This window comes from Trachinotus anak, unplaced genomic scaffold, assembly GCF_046630095.1.
Source record: "Trachinotus anak isolate AG129_WGS33_773 ecotype Australia unplaced genomic scaffold, CSIRO_AGI_Tana_v1 ptg000016l, whole genome shotgun sequence".
Lineage (NCBI taxonomy): Eukaryota > Metazoa > Chordata > Actinopteri > Carangiformes > Carangidae > Trachinotus > Trachinotus anak.
Window position 1 is genome coordinate 4,645,323 of NW_027273867.1, and position 20,074 is coordinate 4,665,396.

A 20,074-nucleotide genomic window follows, 5' to 3' on the forward strand; every position below is an offset into this window, starting at 1 on the left:
GTTAACAGCGCCCTGTGTAAAGTGAACTCACAGATGTATTTTCTCCGGATTTACCCGGAAGTTGAGTGAATTTGTCGTTAAAATAAAACAGATCGTCAAGGCAGACGTCAACGCAAAAACAACGCTTTATCAAAATACTTCGTGGGTTCTTCGTAATCCATATTGATATCTACCCCAAAATGAAAAAAACAAATAAACTGAAATAATTTGACACCCCGTTATGGTGAATGTCACAAGCAGTGCGCGTTAATGCACGCGTGGTATCTTTTATTTTGAAGGGCATGAGCACATTTCCGCCTGTTGTTTGTTTTAACTGACTTGACGTCACCGTTTCACCTCGGTTTCTTCCTGAACTGTTCAAACGTTTACGACTTTCATCGGACTTGTGAATTAAGTCAACATGGGTGCTTGTTTGGCACTGAGTTCCCTCGCCAGTTGCGTAAGTCTACTTATTGTTACATTATTGTTAGTTTACGGAATACGTAGAGTGTTTTTCTTCATTTTCACACTTTCTTGGTTCATTTAACAAAGTTTATGCGTTGTTTAGCCAAGACATTAGCTTGTTTTGGTTTCGACGACATGACGTCATGTGAAACTAGCTAAAAACGGCTGCCCGTCGGTAAATGTATCCACGTCTCCGGTGATATAACATTTATTCTGAATACTTGAAGACTAGTTGGTGATAAATACTGGTAAATGAACCGGGTGACACATTTCACAGAGTTGTTGTAAAGTTTTACAGTTTGTTAAACGTCCTCCCGTCACTCAAAGTTGTGAAATGAAGCACCCCATTAGCAATTAACTTGACAAACTTGTGTCACCTTGTTAAGTTTATATCCGGATTAAACTGGGTCGAGTTATAGCGTTAAATGCTTACATGCTTACAAATGCATACATGTAACATTACCAACATGTTAGGCGGCAGTGAATTGTCAGATTTCTGTATATGGGTTGGTGTGACGGAAGGGGCGTCTCTGTGCTGTTCTTTGACTTTATTTACGTTTATTTACCTCAAAGGGCAGTTCGTCAATTAAAGTTTCAGAATTTCTAAAGGCAACAAGTAGGTTATTATGAACAAAGTTCAACGATACATCTGTTAGATCTACAAGATATTTCTAGGACGGCACCATTTCCGGGTTTTACTCAAGACCTTACGCATTCCCTTTGAATAGGGCGTCACTGTTTTTGTCCTTATTGTATATTTGTATATTTCAGGGATCCAACTGCTGCTTAGTCAACTTCCCATCAGAAGCAGCATAATGAAGAAAAGGAAAATTACAAACCAAACAAATCCACAAATTTATTACAGTGTACCAGACAGCGGGAGGACACAAGAGTCATAATACTCCTCAGAGCACAGAGAGGTCAAGTGATAGGAGACAGTGTGGAACAGCTGTAAATCTGCTCAAGCAGGTAGATCTAATTCAGATTGACTGCTGGAGATTATTTTTCCCTTTCACTTTTTCTTTTCATCCATTTAACATCTATTGCAAATCAGTGTTAGAGCTGGGCATCAGTTACAATTTTGGGTACTTGTGCCTTTGTTTCAGTAGCACAATGAAGACAGTTACTCTTTTTTGATACCTTACTTTGAGAAGTATAAACATGTTTTGCTATAAAACAATTTTTCTTTTAGCAATTGAAGCTAGATTTCTCAAATGTGAAATGTTCAAACACAAGGAGTGCTACCTAAAGTTATTGTACAAAGTGGCAGAATTCTGACATAAATCACTCATGTTTCAGTCTGTACTAGAAAAGTATTGAGGTTTAATATCCAGCCTTTTTTAGTGTTAAACTTGCAAAAAACTCTTTATATGGGCACTGTAATTTTAACATCCTGTGTTATCACTGTGAGCTCCTTGTAATATTCTTAAGTATACTTGAGTAAAGTCTTGTTGTTTTTGTGTAGTTTTCTCTTTAACTGTTAAGATAAGAGTTTTCTGTTGCCAAGGCAGGATGGCAGAGGCCAGTCTGAACCATGGAAACTAGATTGTTCTCGTTAGAGCTGCAGTGTTTACACCCAAGGCCTGTGTAGTCACAGACTCGTGTTTAGTGAAGGATGGCTGATTTCAGCTACAGTCTCTGCCTCAGTGCTTCACACACCTCTCAGCAGTCTGCGTCTGAATGATGCAGGAATCCTCTGTGATCCTGTTCGCAGTGCTGGATAAGAAACAGAGAGAGGAAGTGATTTGTTATAACTGCAGCTCTAATCACAGGCGTGACTACTGTCACTGTGAATCATCATTTATCTCTGCTTTTCCAGAAGCATGCAGAAGGAGGAAGATTGTTGCCCTGATAGGAGACACAGTGTTATTTGCTTGTTGTTTTTTTCTTTTCTTGTGCCCCCCCCCCCACCCCCCACCCTCGTTGCAAGCCATGCATGCATTACACCGATTATCCCACAACCCAGAGCCTTGTCCCTGAATTTCATAAAATATGAATCAGTATGAACTCCCTGCTAATTCTTTCCCCTGCCTCTTCTCCAGGCGTCCTGTTTGTGTGGCTCGGCCCCCTGCCTCCTGTCATCATGTTGCCCTTCAACATACAACTCCACCATGAGCCGGCTGGCCTTCTCCTTCCTGCTGCTGCTCGGGACTCTGGTGTCTATTGTTATGATTCTGCCAGGCATGGAAGAACATCTGAAAAAGGTATATTAGATAAAATGAGATTAGATCGAATTAAATTATCCACATGGGGATGTTGCATCAGGTACCATTAATTATCTCATGAGGCCTAAATTCTCTTAAATCTTTCTGAGCCCATGTGTCATTTAAGTGAAAAAAGGAAAATAATTCAAATTGCATTCATAAGGCTGCAACCCAGCAAGAGTGATATTATAGAGCAGCTGGGCAGGATGCTTGGATTATGTGCTTGTTATTTTTCTACCGGATGTCCCACAGGAATCTTTTTTTTTTTAAAGATATTCCCAAACTACGAATCACCCTAGATGACCCAGTCTAATCTTGGCCTGCCCCTTAATTTCCTTTGTATGCTTTCACATTGTCAGATTCCAGGTTTCTGTATGGGTGGCACAAGCATACCTGGCATAGAGAACAAGGTCAACTGTGACATCATCGTGGGCTACAAGTCAGTGTACCGCATGTGCTTCGCCATGGCCTGCTTCTTCTTCCTCTTCTCCATCATCATGATCCGAGTGCGCAGCAGCAAGGACCCCCGAGCTACCATCCAAAATGGGTTCGTGCGGTGGCTTCGGTGCCGCTTCAGTACAGTGTAGTATGATAAGAGAATGCTGCACTCTGGTGGCCAAACATGCAAACTGCATGTGTAAAGATTGTGTTTATGCTGAGTAAAAACCCTCCTGTTACTTTCCTTCATATTTAGAATGACTTTGCTTCTCTTCCTCAGTTTCTGGTTCTTCAAGTTCCTCGTGTTGGTTGGCATCACTGTGGGAGCTTTCTTCATTCCAGATGGCATCTTTAATACGGGTATGAAGCCACAACATAAGTTTTAGCCAGACTGAAGCCAAGTGTGATGTTGCTTTTTTTTTTTTTTTTTGGCAGATTAGATTTTATCTAAACCCTTGAGGAGCTCATGCACCTTCAGACAAATAAGATACTTCATTAGAGCTAGATACTGTTCACCAAAATATGTTTGTACCAAGTATCAAGGAGATAGAGCAAGTTGTCCACTAATCGGAAGGTTGATGGTTTGATTCCCAGCTTTTCTAGGCAGTATGTTGAAGTTTTGGGCAAGATACTGAACCCCAATTTGCGCTGGATGTGTCATATTTGTGTAACTGTGTGTGAGTGTGATAGAAAAGCGCATGTGCAAGTGACTGGGGAGTGTGGCTTTTCGTGTAAAGTGCTGAGAGTGGTCAACAAGACTAGAAAAGCATAATGTATTCCATTTATCATTATTAAAAACAGTTCAGTTGGCAATGAATGCTGGCTCAGATTTCTACTGAAGGTAGAAGGTCTGTGGTTTAAATCTAGTAATGGATACTTAAACTCAGGTATCAAATATATTGAATGATACCCAGTCCTTGTCACAACAGGACTTGAACCAGTTTTTGAAGGTCAGTGCTTATGCTGATTTTGGGGGTAGGTAGAGGAGGTAGTCGATGTGTTCTGTGTTGATGGTAAATAACCACTTGTAACTATCAAGTAAAGTTTCACTGCACGTGATTAAAAGCAATGCTGAAGAACCTCCAAGTCTATGAGTCAACTCTGATGCTTGTGTTTCTTAAATAAACTGAATATTAATTTATATGACAATCAGAAGTGATGAAGCTGAACTGTGATGCTGCACACTATACTGAGGATCCACTTTAAGATTGGTGTGAAACTGATATCTCTGGCACTGCGTAGCCACTAACCTTGTAAAGATTTTCCTGTCTCCACTCAGTGTGGTATTACTTCGGCATGGTGGGCTCTTTCATCTTCATCATCATCCAGCTCATCCTGCTGGTGGACTTTGCCCATTCCTGGAACCAGTCTTGGCTGGAGAAGGCAGAGAACGGAAACTCCAAGTGCTGGTTTGCAGGTAAAACGGCCACATTCCCTCCAAGTAACACAATAAATCAGGGTTTTGCCAAAGGGCTTTTGAAGGACAGTACTTTTTGGACTTAAGCTGCCAGTAATTGAGTAGAACTTCCCCATTTTTATTAAAAAAATAAATAAATAAATAATAAAAAATAAAATAAAATATATATATATATATATATATATATATATATATATATATATATATATATATATAAAAATAATAGTTTTATCACATAAGGAGAGCTGTTCACCCTGCAAAAGTTAATTACACTTCTGTAAATAAATCATCACAAATCACATATTTATGTGACTGGAACACTGAAGTAGCATTGATTCAGATTAAGGTTTTTGTGCCATTGTTTTACCAACAAAATATACAGCTGACATGTAATCACACTACATGAAATTACACCACATCTGAGTTTTAATGGAAAGTGACCAGTGTAAACTACCTGATGCTGTCATCAGATTCCAGCTGCCAAATCCTGCGTCTCCAACCAACAGTTTCACCCTCAGGTTTCACTGAGTAATGATTTTGTTCTTTGTTTGTGTTCTTCTCGCAGCTCTGCTGTCCTTCACCCTCGTCCACTACGCCTTGGCTTTCACTGCCGTTGTGCTCTTCTACGTGTTTTACATCCAACCTGACAACTGCACGGAGCACAAGGTCTTCATTAGCCTCAACTTCATATTCTGCATCATTGTGTCCATCGTGTCCATTCTTCCCAAAGTTCAGGTAATGTAGACTTATGCGTATTTATTAACGTAAACTCCTAAATGTTGATATTTTGTTCCCTAATTCTTCATGTATAATAGTTGTGACGTATGTACTGCATACAACACAAGAGAGTACATACTCTGGCCAATATGACTAAAATGTTAAGTAATTACAAATCCTATTTAACCTGATTTTATTGTTTTAGCTGAAACTCAGGTAAAATGAAGCAAAGTCATTTGAAAAACAAATGTTTGAGTGATTAAACTATGATGAAAGGTTCATATTAAAGAACCACCTGTTACAAACGTCAGTAAACCTTCATTAGTGAGATTCCATTCTTTTATTTTTATTTTATATTTTTGATGATAGGTTCTGTCCTCTGGGGCACAGATGGTCCCAGCCATGTACAGATCTGTGGAGAGATGTTCTGCTGTTTCATCACAGATGATTCTTTTCAGCTGCTCTTTGCTGGAGCGGTTTTCTTGCTCTGTGTTCTGTTTTGAAATGCTGCTTTATCAGACTCATGTCAGGGGACACACTTGGCCAGGTCATAGTTTTCAGTTTTTTCTTCTTTACAAACCCTTGTGTCATATCAGCACACTCTCACTTCCATGTTTCACAGTCGGAATTATGAAGTCACTCTGGTGGTCATGGCCAGGTCCATGTCAAACCTGCTGGAGCCCAGCTGATCCACGCAAATTTATTTTGGACTCATCTGACCAAACATTGTGCTGCCAGCATTCATCCAGCTTCTTCTCATGTTGTCATGCTGGCAAAGTTTAATTTCGCTGTTTTATGAGCAATCATTTTCTTCTTGGACGCCGTCCGTAGAGGTTGACTTCATGAAATGTCCCTTGAATTGTCTGATCAGTGAGTGAAACAACAGTTTACACAGACAAGTCAGAAGCTTAGCTCTCTGTTTTTCATGGTGTTATTTTTGGATGGCCAATACACCTTAATATATACCTTATAGTATGTCACTTCCTGTACCTCCTAACCACTGCTGCAACTGTGTCATCGAACTTACTTATGCTCTTGAGCCCTCTCCCATCTTTGTGAAATCTGGTTTCTGGCTTGTTCAGGCAGTTTACATGTTGAGTCAGGTTGCATTAGATACCGTCCAGGCTAAACCTGAGGAGGCTGTGGTGTTCACAGGTTATTTTATAACCTTGTCCATGCAATTAGCCTTAAATGGAAATCACAGGTGTACTCACTGATGTTGCATTGAGGTTTTCAGTCTACCCTATTCTAACCGATTTTATATACACTTCAACTTAATTTTGAATCGTGTAACATGTTAGTGTAATGCACACCTTATTGTATATTGTTATTGTATAGACACCTGCTGTGTAATGCTAAATCTAAAAGACCAGCTCATAATTAATGATCATGATGTCCCAGCTGTGACCCTCTGTTATCTGTGAGCGAGGACAAAAGTACTGAACCAACGAAGAGACTTTTATTTTACTGACACAATCATTTATTTTCCAACTCATCCCACGCTATGTCTCCACAGGAGGCTCAGCCCAGCTCAGGCCTGCTCCAGGCCTCCCTCATCTCCCTCTACACTATGTACGTCACCTGGTCAGCTATGACCAACAACCCCAGTAAGTCTAATGAATCTTAGTTGCAACACAACTGCTTGAACCAGATGAGCGGACTTCAAAAAGGAGTGCAAAGGAAGCATTTGTTAAAACTGATTAGAACTTCAACAGTCTCTTGTCATATTGTCAACTGTTCAAATTGTTGTTTCTGTCCAACTTCAGACCGACAGTGTAACCCGAGTCTGTTGAGTCTGGTCCAGCGCGTCAGTCCAACTCCACCGCCTGGGCCTGCTCCTCCTACCTCAGCCCCTGGAAACGTCCAGTGGTGGGATGCTCAAGGCGTTGTGGGATTGATGATTTTCTTGTTCTGTACCCTTTATGCCAGGTAGTTTATTGTCACTGCAGGTGATTTCATGTCATTGTGACTTGCTTTTACAAGACGTAGACATGTTTAGAAATAACTTCAAACACACACAGGTTACAGAGACTTAACTGAATGCAAGTTGCATCTTTCTCCTGCTGTCAGAGACGTCGGCAGCAGAGGAGGTGTGAGTTGTGTTTGTCATGCAGCTTTTGTCAGTGTAGGAAGACTGCAAAAGAAATGCTTATTTGGAACTGATGTTGTTCAACTTCTGCAACATGTTGTAAGTTAATATTGATTTCTTTAGGAGAAACAACCAGATGAACATACCGGAGGCGAACGATTGCTTGGGTTTTAAATGTTTTTTTTAAAAGCAGCCAAACTGCCTTCATATCAAGTTAAGTCACTGCAGGCCTGGTCCTTTAGGAGCAGAAACTTTGGAAAGAAAAACCTCAGCCAAGAGAAACAGGAAGCTGCTGGGTTTCACCTCGTGCTGACACTCAAGTAGTTACACTTTTATACTTATACTTTTTTCAGTTTACTCAAGCTTTAGAGAAGCAAAATGAAAAATATCAGTGTTTATCTATGTAAATGTTGTAAATACACTCACCAAGCACTTAATTAGGAACACCTGTACCACCTGTTTATTCATGAAATCATTTGGCAGCAGCACAATGAAAAATCTATGCAGATCCAGATCAGTTAATGTTCACATCAAACAGCAGAATGAGGGAAAATGTGACTCAGTGACTTTGACTGTGGTGTGATTGTTGGGATTTTCATAAACAATAGTCTCTTGAGTTTTTACTCAGTTTACTCAGTTCTGTTGATGAGAGAGCACAGAGGAGCTGACAGCCAGTCTGACCTAGTAACTCAGATAACCACTCTGTACAACTGTGGTGAGCAGAAAATCAGTTTAGAATAGACAACAATTCACGTTGAGGTGGATAAGATACAACAGGAGACGACCACGTCAGGCTTCACTCCTGTTAGCCAAGAACAGAAACCTGAGGCTGCAGAGGGCCCAGAGCCACTAAGACTTGACAGTAGAAGACTGGAAAAACATTGCCTGGTCTGATGAATCTGGGGTTCAGCTGAGGCAGCAGATGGTGGGGTCAGAAGTTGACATCAACAGCATGAATCCATGGACCCAACCGTTTTTTGTCAACAGCCCAGGCCGGTGGTGGTGCTGTAATGGTGTGGAGAATGTTTTCTTGGCACACCTTGGCCCCTTAACACCAATCAATGATGATCTGAATGCCAAAGCCCACCTGGGTGTTGTTGCTGACCATGTTCATCCATATCTTTACCCATCCTCTAATGGCCACATCCAGCAGGATAATGCTCCATGTCACAAGGCAAAAGTCGTTTCAACAGTGAGTTCAGTGACCGTCAGTGGCCTCCCCACTCTCCAGACCTGAATCCAGGAGAACACCTTTAGGATGTGGCTGAACAGGAAATCAGCAGTATGAATGTGCAGCTGACAAATCCACAGAAATTATGTCATGTCACATAAACATGGAGCAGAGTCCCAAAGGAAGGTTTCCAACATCTTATGGAGTCCATGTCACCAAGTATTGAGGCTGTTGAGAGAGCAAAGGGAGGAACTACCCAGTGTTAGTATGGTGTCATAATTAAGTGCTCAGTGCTCATATTGTCACACACAATTCATTACATGACTTTGGCCAAATGATACTGTGTATCTCTTTAATTTAATTTGCATCTGGAGACTATATTGTAGTCCCATAAATAAACACAGACATTTAGGACCAAGTTCAACCCGGAAACAAATTTTAATTTAGAAGGAATTCTCAGCAAAATAAGAAAGACCAGGATGTTGACTGTCATTTTTAAACTTACAGTTAAGTACAAATGTCTGAGGCAGATGTTTCAGTTATTTATTGAGTCCCTGTGCTCTCAACCACCACAGTATTCGCTCCTCCAACAATGCCCAGGTGAACAAGCTAATGCAGACTGAGGAGGGCCAGGGTCTGACCGCCAGCTATGAGCCCGCCAACGGAGAGGACGGAGTCCACCGGGCTGTGGACAATGAAGAGGAGGGAGTCACCTACAGCTACTCCTTCTTCCACTTCAGCCTCTGTCTGGCCTCTCTCTACATCATGATGACCCTCACCAACTGGTACAAGTAAGTATCGTTTATTATTGGTCAGTTAACTTCACACAGGCCGACTTTCCTCCAACACTGACTTCCCTCTGACTCTGCTCCACCAGGCCTGACAGCGACTACCAGGCCATGCAGACCACCATGCCGGCCGTGTGGGTCAAGATCGGCTCCAGCTGGCTCGGCTTGGCCATCTACCTGTGGACCCTGGTGGCCCCGCTGGTGCTCCCCGACAGAGACTTCAACTAAAGACGGTAGAGTCTGTCAACATCGGTCGGTAGCCTCTTGCTATTTCCAACTTAAGGAAAAATAGCTTTAGCTTCATGTTATACCGCTTGAATGTTTAAAACCACATTTGAAATTGGAAACTGAAATGGTGATATGCTTTGTTTTTCACCTTAAGCCACTGCAAGTTACCGTAATTTGGGATTTTGTGTCTTGAGTTGAAATTTTCAGTGTTTCAGAGGCTGAATTGAGCTTTGATAACACACTCCAGTTTTTTGCCTCAGGTTATTTTTTAAATTTTTTTTCACTGTTACAAATATGAGAAATGAGAGCACTACATGCCTTTATACGCCAAGTCCAAATGAATCTTAAATTATCTCTGGGAAATTGCTGTTTTGCTTTGTTTCACAACATTTACATGGTGTTTTTTAAAAATCATTCCCTTTAACTCACTTTGACTTTATGGAAAGATTCTGTCTGAATTACTGAGATATACTTTTTCTAGTTATGCATTTTTATTGTACAGCTTTGTTTAAGTGCCTCGTTTTATAACAAGAGTGCTTTATTATATTATATACACACAAGTTATTCAGAGGGACCATTTTTGATATCTTAAAATGTCATTATGGTATTCAGTTTTCAGTGTAAAGTTGCTTGCACAATGTGTGTTTCATTATAACCAATAAAGCTGACACTGTGTGTAATGTCTTAAATCAAAGTGTGGACAGTGGTTCTGTCCAGCAGGTGGGTCTGTTGTCCATCACATTAGACTGTTTCTATGTGGGAGACGGGCCACATTTGATTATATACAATTGATTCTGACATCTGTGGTGAAAGATTTCTAAACCTGTTGTTTTTGTTTATACGACCCTGTGATTCATTTTGTTTTCTTCAGAAACAGCAAACAAAATGTCATGAAGTCCAGTCAACATGTGTTTCCAAGTGCCTCACTGCCCTCCCTCCATTAATCACATGATCCTGTGATTTATTGTGCTCCTTCTACGCAGGATTCCCCAGTGCAGCAGACACACACACACACACACACACACACACACACACACACACACACACACACACACACACACACACACACACACACACACACACACACACACACACACACACACACACACACACACACACACACATACACACACTTGGCAAGTAATGTAGAGGGAATGTGCTTTACCCCTATCACAAGATCAGCATGAGCAGGAGGGGCTGAACACAACACTTCATTATCCTTAACAAAATTCATTCAAGGCTTGTGTCGGAGAAGAACGATACATGGCCAGTGTCTGAAGTTGTGCTCGGATGTCTTGGTAGCAAATCCCAGACACTGTATCTGCATCAATACTGTCCACTCGTTTACCCACACAGTAAGTATATAACATTTTCTTCTTCTTCTCTTTGACTTCTCCTCTCACTCGTGCCTTTTACATCACAAATAAAACCAGTTTATCTGCATTATGAGCCATCACAGCACAACCAGACAAAAGTATATCTGCATCAGATATACTTCTGCAGTTAATGATGTCATGGCCTGATCACTTAAATGCACTTGCAGTACATCTAATACACCACATAAAAATCACATGGATGAATTAAACGGGTTCTCCAGCAACTTCTACACAGTTGGGAAACACACATTAACATAAAAATGACCAAAATCAAAGCAGTATTAGTACTTGAAGCTCCAGATATACCAGGTTCTACTCTACTCTATTTCCCATATTGCAGCAAAAAGTATTGGTAAATGCAAATGTCTTTCAAACTCCAAATGTCCAATTCATAATGCAGTCTTTCTTCAAAAAATCTGAAGTCTGTACACCTAAGGCAAAATGACATCATTAGGGGTGAAATTTTAGGGGTTAATTATCCCCCCCCCCTTTTTTTTGGGGGGGGGGGCTTTTTGTGCCTTTATGATAGATCAGTGGAGACTGACAGGAAGGGGGGAATGACATGTAGGAAAGAGTCGGACCGATCGGGAGTCAAACCGGTGACTGCCTCCTAAGAGTGTCTTGCGCTCATGCATGGTACGTGCCCTAACCACTCGACTACCAGACCGCCCCACACATTTACCCTTTTTAATTCAGCTTGATAGTCTGAATTGTGTCAGTAACTTCATTATGCAGTCTGTCATTATATTCTGTTATGTATTCTGTGTACTGTGTTCTGTTAATGAGGGGTTATTTTGCCCCAAACAATCAGCAGTGATAGTGTTTCCTATGTTTTTTTTTTTTTTTTTTGTGGGTTAAAGAAATACTCATATTTAAGTTTTTAACACAGTGTTTAACAGATTGGAGGTTAGTATGTGGTCTGCTAGTAGCAGTTAATGTAGCCTGGAGCCTGTAGCCTCAGGCAAAGATGAAGTCCCTGATGAGCTCACTTTCTCATGCCACATTGTCAGTTGTTTTTTTTTCTTTCTTTTTTTTAATTTTTCGAACTTGTTGTCTTCAGCCCCAGTTCATGCTGACTCAAGTGACATCACTTGAGGGAACTGATGAGATTTTATCCAGCTTCCCCTGAAGCAACAAAATGCTTCATACGACTTTTCTCACATATGCAGTCGTACTCCCCAACAACTGTAAACAGACTCTGATCTGTCATATTGTTGAGTTCCCCTTTTGATTCTTCCTACCAAGCTCATTTTCAACTGGAAACAGCTTCAGTGAGAAACACCAAACCCATTTCAGTAACTGGCTCAGTTGAAAAGTAGGTGATATCACTGTGCAGTGAAAATCGAACAGTATTTGAATCACAATGTGACGACTATTTGGGATTTTGATCACTGTCAACAAAACCACAACAAAGCAGATTAGATTTTTTCTAACTTGATTCCTGCTTATTTGGCCATAAATATATCATGCTATAAAGAAATACAAACAATTTTAAGCCAAAATTTCAGGGGCTTTAAAAGATTTAATGTATAACCTAACAAGGTGTTAATGATGTAACAAAACAGTTGGACAATTAATAAAATGACCTTATTTTAAAGTTGGACTTTTATCATAACAGAGAGAAACAGTGAACCAAAAAGGGCATGTTAGGAAGAAATCAGAGCCTCTGTGCTGATAGTTTTCAGACTGATGGAGATGGGAAGCCGCTGCGCACCTTTTAGTACTGCACTGGAGGAGCGGTGACACCTGGAGCAGGAGAGGGGGAGAGAGACGCAACAAAAAAGAACTAGGGTCTTCACATTGACATGCAGAACATCCAGCAGGCTAATTCAGCACAGTGAGCGGTTATGTTAGCAATCTGTCGTTGGTCCAGTTTATCTCCAGAAACTTTTTAGTGGCTAATGATGCAGAGACTTTGACAATCCTGCTGCACCGTGACACTATCTCCACCCACTCAAAGAAACAGTATATTCATGCCTGGGGTTGTGATTTGACCCGCATTGTTATGGATGACAGTGACAGTGGTAGTCCCCGGCCCAGCTGTAAGCAGCAGGCTGACCTAATGCTGTTATATAATCCTGAATGAGTCTCTGATCAGTTGCATAAGCCAGTTATTAGGGGCTCACCTCGCTCCTCTGCCTGTTATGGTGTGGTATTCTGGGCGTTGCCCTCGGGGACCCTCACATTCATCATCCTCATCACCATCATCGTCAACAGCAATGATACACCTCCTCCTCGGGGGGGTTCGAAAAACCTGGCAACCCAAGTGGAAAAACAAGCTAAATGCAGCCATGACACATGAAGGTTTTTAATGGGCAGCCCCAATAGTCTTCATTAAACAAGTGTACATGTCACACCTGTTTTCACAGGTTTAAGTGTGCAAGGACAAAATAATGTCAGGACACATCCCATGTTCCTGGAATATGATGACAGTGTGATTAGATGTTAGAGGGAATGCTTCACGTTTTAAATTTCAATATTCAAATCAATAAGATAAAGTATACAAGCAAATATTTGTTGAATAATTGATGAGTACAACTCTCCTGATTCTGACACCACATTAGGAATGAGATCATATTCAGCTGATTAAAAAAAAAACGTTTTTAGGGTTCATCTTCTTGTTCTGCATCTTCCACATATTTTTTTTAATTTCATTAAACCGTTGTACACTCTTAAAACTCTAGATATCTTTTAAGAAACTCCCCCACACTGACAACATTAAAATTCTGGCTTCAACACAGTAGAGAACCTAATAGCAATAATAATAATGGCAATGACGATAACGGCAATAAAATGCACGGGTGACTAAAGCAGATGGTCAAATAAATGTTGGTGTCTTCAATAATCCTGCGGATTTTGTGATTTTATACGTATTTTTATTTTTAATGTTACTGTAAGGGGGCGTGGTCTCGCGGTAGTGCGCGATGGTTTGAGGCGCCAGCTTGTTTGTCTCGCGCTCCAGCTGTGGCGGGATGCTGACAGTCGTCAAGCTGTTCTGAATAAATCAGAGACAAACCGGAAGTTCTGCGATCTTACCTTCAGAATAATCGCCCGTGACAATACACATGTTCGGCATTAAAAAAAAACCAAAACATTATGCATTTTTATGATTCATGACATTATATGATACATTATGTATGATAATAATTGCTTTAAGTGAAGAAACTGATCAGAGTTTTTCTTTAACAAAACGGGAGATGTCATTGTCATCTCCCATTTTGTTGACAACCTACATACGCAATGAAATAGGTTGTTTTACTTGAGCACATTTACTTCCCTTTATAGCTTCATAACTGAAGGCTACTTAACAATTTTTTGTTGGCTTTTGTTTCAAAAGTTGTACCCGGAAATGCTACGTTTTGTGTGTACGGGGTATTGACAGTGGTGATGATAGCGCGGTGGCAAATTGCGGCATCAACTTTGAGGAGGATTCACTGCCTGTCGCTGCCACAGAGCATCTGCACCGGACCTTAACATCTGCGCGGCCTCTCTGAAGCTGTCCGGCACAAGCTCCAGCGGGACGCCAGGGCTGACAGGTTAGGACAGACCGCTGTCAGCAGCTAGAGGTGTTATGACACATTAGCATAATTATTGTTAACTTGTGTGTTGTACGAGGTGTTGCTGAGGATGACTTTGTCAAGTTAGCTAGAATGAAATTTGGCGTTTCCGGTCAAAAATGTAACGTGAATGAAGTTCTGACCAAAACAGGTGAGCCAACTGTTAATGCTACATGTGAGTTGACAAGATAAATCAAAGACAGGGATATATATTGTGCATTGCTTCAGTGTTTGGCCCCCGCTCCAATTTTGTCAACGTCTCAAGGCTCGCACCTTCCCGCTTTTATTTTGAAGGCCACATTCGAAGATTTCCTGCCTCCGCCTGGAGAAGCTCGGCTGACTTGACGAAGCTCCTGGCGCCGCGGCCGCACCGCAGAGAAGTGAAGTTGAGCATCCTGCAGGTAACGTTGGCTCGCACCTGGTGTCAGCGGGCCGCGGCTCTCCGTGTTACCGTGTGCTGTGTGCCTGCGGTGTACGCTGACATCTTACAGGGGCTGGCAGGGCGCCTGTTACTATTTAGCGTGTTGTTCTTGTCGCTGTTTGGTCGGGGCGGTGGGGTAAAATGTGAAGGCGACCCGGAGCTGAGAGAGGACGCTGTCCTGTTTGTGTAGCGTTTCTGTGGCCCACGGATCAGGCGGGTGTTGAGCTCCCTGCGCCGGTCCTGGGCTTGTCCGCTCCCCGAACGGGCTTCATTCATTGTCTGTGAGAGGGAGGAGGTGGTGGTGAGCTGCGGCAAGCGAGCCAGAGTTGGACACAGCGACACAGGAAGTGTGTCGATTTAAGGTTTAAAATGAAACGCCTGTAAAATGAAACGTGTCTTTTGTGCAGCAAACAGCGGAGCAGTCGTTCGCGTAGAGCGGCTGGGGTGATGTTAAAATGCCGTGCTTAAAAGAGAGAGAGCAGCCATGGCCGGAACAGTGGCAGGAGCAGGATTGCCTGGTTTTGTGATGCAGTTTTATTTTGAAAGCCGTGTGTGTGGCTTTGTTGTTCCCTTCAGCTTGACGTTGGTGATAGTAGCACAGCGGTGAGGCTCAGACTGTGCGTGGTGTGGAGCAGCTGTAGTGGTCTGCTTCCACTTCACACCAGTGGTTTGTGAATTAATGTCCACGACTGTTAGCGCCGGGGCTTGAAATCACGGGGGTGCCGGTATTTTGTGTCGCGGATAAAAGCTGCTAACGCTTGTTATCCAGTTCCTTCCATTTTAAAATCCCCAAATAAGCCTCTTTATTCTATTTTATTTATTTTTATACACAGGTGTGTATTATCTGATCACGGCTGGTGGTTATTTTATGTCGGCCGGCGGACTGTTCTGTGGCACCGGGCTACGTCAGCGCTTTGCGACCCGTTTGTAGCAAAACCAACCTCCATTCAAAAAAATCTGACACTTTAATATTTATTAATTCGTCTGCAAGCGCGCATGCCCGTTAAGAACATGACTTAAGACGTTTTGTAAATTATTTTTCAGGCAAATACACCGTTCACCAACACCAGCACTTCTATTATCTCTTTTTTTTTTTTTACCCCAGCCCCTTGCCCACTTCTTTTAGGTGGGAGATCATTTTGAGAATCGGCGCAAAGATCCATATTTACTCGATTTATGAATGCCGAACGTACAGCCAGTACGTATCGAGAAAACGCCATTGTTCATGTTTTTATACACATCACTTGAAGCATATTTGGACTGAAATGTGTGATTCATTGAACGGAATCTGGCGTAGCCGTTCCCCACATGCAACAGAAAGCGAAACCCATCGGCTCCAGCGCCGCCTGCACAACGCCTTCCTGCTGCCCGGACATTTCTGCGTAACCTGCTTGTACGGAGTCCAACATGACATCATGCGTGAGAAACAGTCCCGTTCAGGGCGGTTGAATTTATTTATTTATTTGGGCCTCAGGATCAAATCGCCGAAAAAAGATTACATAATCACATCTGAGCTTAAATTGGTGGGTTGATTTGGATGTCAGTGTACTGCCCAAGTGGATAAGCTTGAGCGTGGATTTTGGCAAAAAAAATGGTTATTTTTCCTATTTCTAATATAAAAACAATATGTATGATGATGTGCCTGCAAAGAGCAAGATAATGACCGACTGTGCAGCTCAGCTCTGCAGCCCTGAAACCCTCCTCTTTGCAATGATGCCCGCTGGATTAGAGGGCATCTGAGGACAGCTGTGGCTTGCAACGTTGCTCTGCTGCAAAACACTTGATACAACTAGGATTTTTTTTTTAATTTTTTTTTTTTTTTTTTTTACATTTCTTCAGTGTGAATGCCACTGGTTTTATCGTGAGATTTAGAATAAGAATAATAGAATAATTCTCCAATGGCTCATAACATTTCTGAGCACCAAGTGGTGCAATGACTGCTGACTGGGTATTTGATCCCTATGATAAGTTGTCCTAAATAGCACTGGAATGTGATAATTTTTATTTGCAATTAATCTGTTTATCTTTAATTCTATGAAATGTGGAAAAATACTGAAATGACAATTTCACAGAGCCCATGGTGCTGTCTTCAAATTGCTTGTTTTTTTCCAGCCAACAGTACAACATGTACGAATGTATTCAGTTTACAATGATATGAGACAAAAAAAAGCTGCAAATCCTTAAATAAAAGGAATAAAAGGAACTAATGTTCAAAGTAACTAATTGATTTTCAAATTTTTAAATAAATTTTTCTACCAACTGACTAATAGATTAATAAACTTGGTATGGATTTGATTGGTCATCTCTGATTTCTGTGAAACACAGTACCACAAGTTGTGGCCATTTATTGTCAGCTTCTCTTTATGTAAACTGAAACATGGTGATAGGAAGTACTAATGTATAACAAACGGATGCACTTAATGACTCAGGCCTGGCTGACGTGATTTCTCTATCAGTCCAATTTACAGTAAAGTCTTACAGTTGCAGTACGTGAAGTGCTGCCATCCTTTAACTAGAACTCGAGGCTGCCTCTTTGTGTGCCATGCCGTCCTGCTGTCTCGCTCCGTGGTGAAAGGGTCAGATTTTTGTCATTCCTTTGTCACTCTGCAGCCTCGACAGGGAATTTCTTTCCTCAGAGGCCGAGGGGAAAAGCCAGTGGCTGTTTATTATCATTTTCTCTTCCACCGGCTTTGTCCTTCACCTTAAGGATGTACAGGCCACATTGCACTCCTGTATGCTCCAGCAGTCAGGTGTGACGCTGTGTACCTGCATAAATCACCCACAGGAGGCGGAGTCTGTCATTTGTTGCTGTAGGATTGCTGGTCAGGGGAACATTGACCTTGCGTAAATTTGGAAAGCACAGCGCAACATTTTTTGAAACAAAACACAGAATCTGTCTGCTGTGCCATGTACACATATTTAAAGGGCAGTCCACAGATTTTAAACAATATCGGTTTACTCATCATGAGGAGTATATGAGCATTGGAGCTGTCTTTTTTTAAATTTACATTTATTGGTGAGATAATGCAACAAAAAGGAGTATGACATGAACAATACGTAGGACATAATGGACAGAGATGTGTGTGTGTGTGTGTGTGTGTGTGTGTGTGTGTGTGTGTGTGTGTGTGTTTTGAGATCTGGTGCACGGGGTGAAGATGGTGGCATGTATGGAGAAAGAGTGATGTAATTTGAATATAATTGTAAAAATAATATAATAATAGAACAACAAAACAATGTAAAACATATAATAATACTTTATATCATTTATATGACATCCTGTCAATGTAATAGTGACGTCTTATTTAAAAAGATATGATAAGAATATAAAATAGTATAAAATATATGGTAATAGTGTAGTGATATTATGATAACCATGATATACAGTGTGGTAGAGTAAATAAATAACAATTATATTATAATAGCGTTATAGAGTTATGTATGTGATGAGTAGTGTGAATATGAGCTTTCTAAAATCTGAAAAAATAACCTTGATGATGTCATCAGGGTCACGCTGATATCTCTTAGCAAATAGCTGTTGTTACAAAGCACAAAATAGCTTTTACATTTACAATATAACATAATATAATAACATTTACCAGGCAGCAAAGGTCTGAAGGATATAGCATATAATCATATAGATTAAACATAAATATGGACGTAGCCTCTGTGACGTCACCCATGGGTTTCTGAAGAGTGGGCTGCTCTGCTGTCGCCACCTTGGCAGAGGCTGACTCTGCGTAGCTCCTGGCTAATCCAAAAATGGGCAAAGTGGTGGGGCGTGTGTGGAGCTGAGAGTTTGGAGCATGCCAGTTAAAGCAGCACCCACACACTTTGGTCTAAAGGAAGCTGAATTGATGTTACTGAGTTGCATTGTGGGAACTGTAGGATCTACTGAACTAGTGAGTAAAAGTCAGGATATCTCTGCTTCTGCTGTGTCAGTGTTAACTATTCTTTCTTTAACATGTCCCTCAGCTTTATGGGCGCTGAAGTACTGAATTTACCTTATAGTGAACTAAATATCTTTGGGTGTTTAACTGATTCATGGAATATGAACACATTAACTTTACATAACATGTCAGTGTCTGCTGTCCTCTTCCTCGCATGCCCTGTTGATGAGTTTGAACATTGAGAGAGTTGTTGTCACAAAAGGCAAAGAGCAATCAGAAAAAAATAACTCTTGTGAGCTGGATATAGGTTGAATTCTTATTGTTTTATATTGGTAAGTGATGAAAAGTATCAAACTGAAAATGTATTTTTAAAGCAATTGCTGTATTGCATTTTTGCTGTGCATTAATCCGTTACAACTTACCAAGCTCCGTGTGTATCAAGCATAAACAAAACCATTATCATCGCTATTATCACTGCTGTAATTCCTCATTTGTTATTGTTCCCTGGAGGTCAGAGTTGCCCCTAACGAGCTTAATGTTTCATGGGTGCTAAAGTGGGAGCATAATGGCCTTATTGTTGCACCGATAGGCCTGACGCCCAAATGGTTTCCAGTGCGTTTGCCACTGGAGCCAGAATGGTGTGTGAGGTTTCTCCACACTGGACACGAGCATCACGGCTCAAAAGGCAGCCAGTCTCAGAGTTAACCCTGCCCGGCTCATAACACGTACAGTGGTGGAATAGTCAACATTTGTGCGCTGTGCAGAGTCTCTGAGTTTGTCCTGAAGTCCCGCGGCACGCTGTTGCATTATGAAATTGCTCACTCTCTCGCTTTTTTTTTTTTTGCTAAGGCCCCTGTCAAAGGTCCCTCTGTTCCGTCAAGGGCAGTAGAGCCCGAAAGGACAGCATTGATATTCATACAGCTTGTTCTTATGGAGTCACCAGCGGGCGCCTCATCCCTCAGGTGTCAGTCATTACAGTGTCCTTGGTAGCAGGTGAAATGTCAGGGCACTTGTATCTCTGGAGCTTCACTGATGTAGTCCATATCATTCCTCCGGACACTGAGCAGACGGAGAAAATACCGAGCCGACACACAGTCTGGACCTTAGTGAAACATGAAATGAACAGTCGTCCAGGTGAGGGACTGGAGATGTATTTACTAGGGCTGTCAATCGATTGAAATATTTAATCACGATTAATCGCATGAGTGATCATAGTTAATCATGATTAATCGCATATTTTTAATCTGTTCTAAATGTACCTTAAACTGATTTTTTTCAAATTGTAATACTCTTTTCAACATGAGAATAGACAAATGCTTGCTTTATGCAAAAAAAAT

General features: G+C 41.3%; 2 protein-coding genes and 1 long non-coding RNA gene across 6 annotated transcripts in view; 2 read left to right on the plus strand and 1 right to left on the minus strand.

Annotated features, from left to right (window-relative positions):
* The first annotated feature begins 306 nt into the window (after nucleotides 1-306).
* Nucleotides 307-10,185, plus strand: serinc2 (serine incorporator 2). 2 transcript variants are annotated; one of them, XM_071499654.1, is made up of 10 exons: nucleotides 307-439; nucleotides 2,487-2,648; nucleotides 3,008-3,195; nucleotides 3,367-3,446; nucleotides 4,366-4,503; nucleotides 5,069-5,238; nucleotides 6,737-6,827; nucleotides 6,987-7,149; nucleotides 9,056-9,271; nucleotides 9,358-10,185. In XM_071499654.1, exons 1-10 carry the CDS (start codon nucleotides 401-403, stop codon nucleotides 9,494-9,496), a joined length of 1,386 nt encoding a protein of 461 aa, XP_071355755.1. In that variant the 5' UTR covers nucleotides 307-400; the 3' UTR covers nucleotides 9,497-10,185. The 2 variants fall into 2 exon arrangements, with proteins under 2 accessions (XP_071355755.1, XP_071355756.1); XM_071499655.1 differs by lacking the exon at nucleotides 307-439 and adding an exon at nucleotides 1,279-1,413.
* Nucleotides 10,186-11,030: 845 nt separating this feature from the next.
* Nucleotides 11,031-15,135, minus strand: LOC139633757 (uncharacterized). Its single transcript, XR_011693812.1, has 3 exons — nucleotides 14,703-15,135; nucleotides 12,999-13,126; nucleotides 11,031-12,618 (listed from the first exon to the last, which is right to left on the minus strand). It is a non-coding gene; the product is annotated as an uncharacterized lncRNA (long non-coding RNA).
* The window catches only part of hivep3a (HIVEP zinc finger 3a), a 51,727-nt gene continuing 45,854 nt past the window's right edge, over nucleotides 14,202-20,074 (plus strand). For all 3 annotated transcript variants that reach the window (XM_071499656.1, XM_071499657.1, XM_071499658.1), the window contains exons 1-2: nucleotides 14,202-14,408; nucleotides 14,724-14,830. The gene's annotated coding sequence lies outside the window, so the exon portion shown is untranslated. The remainder of the gene's footprint in view (nucleotides 14,409-14,723; nucleotides 14,831-20,074) is intronic.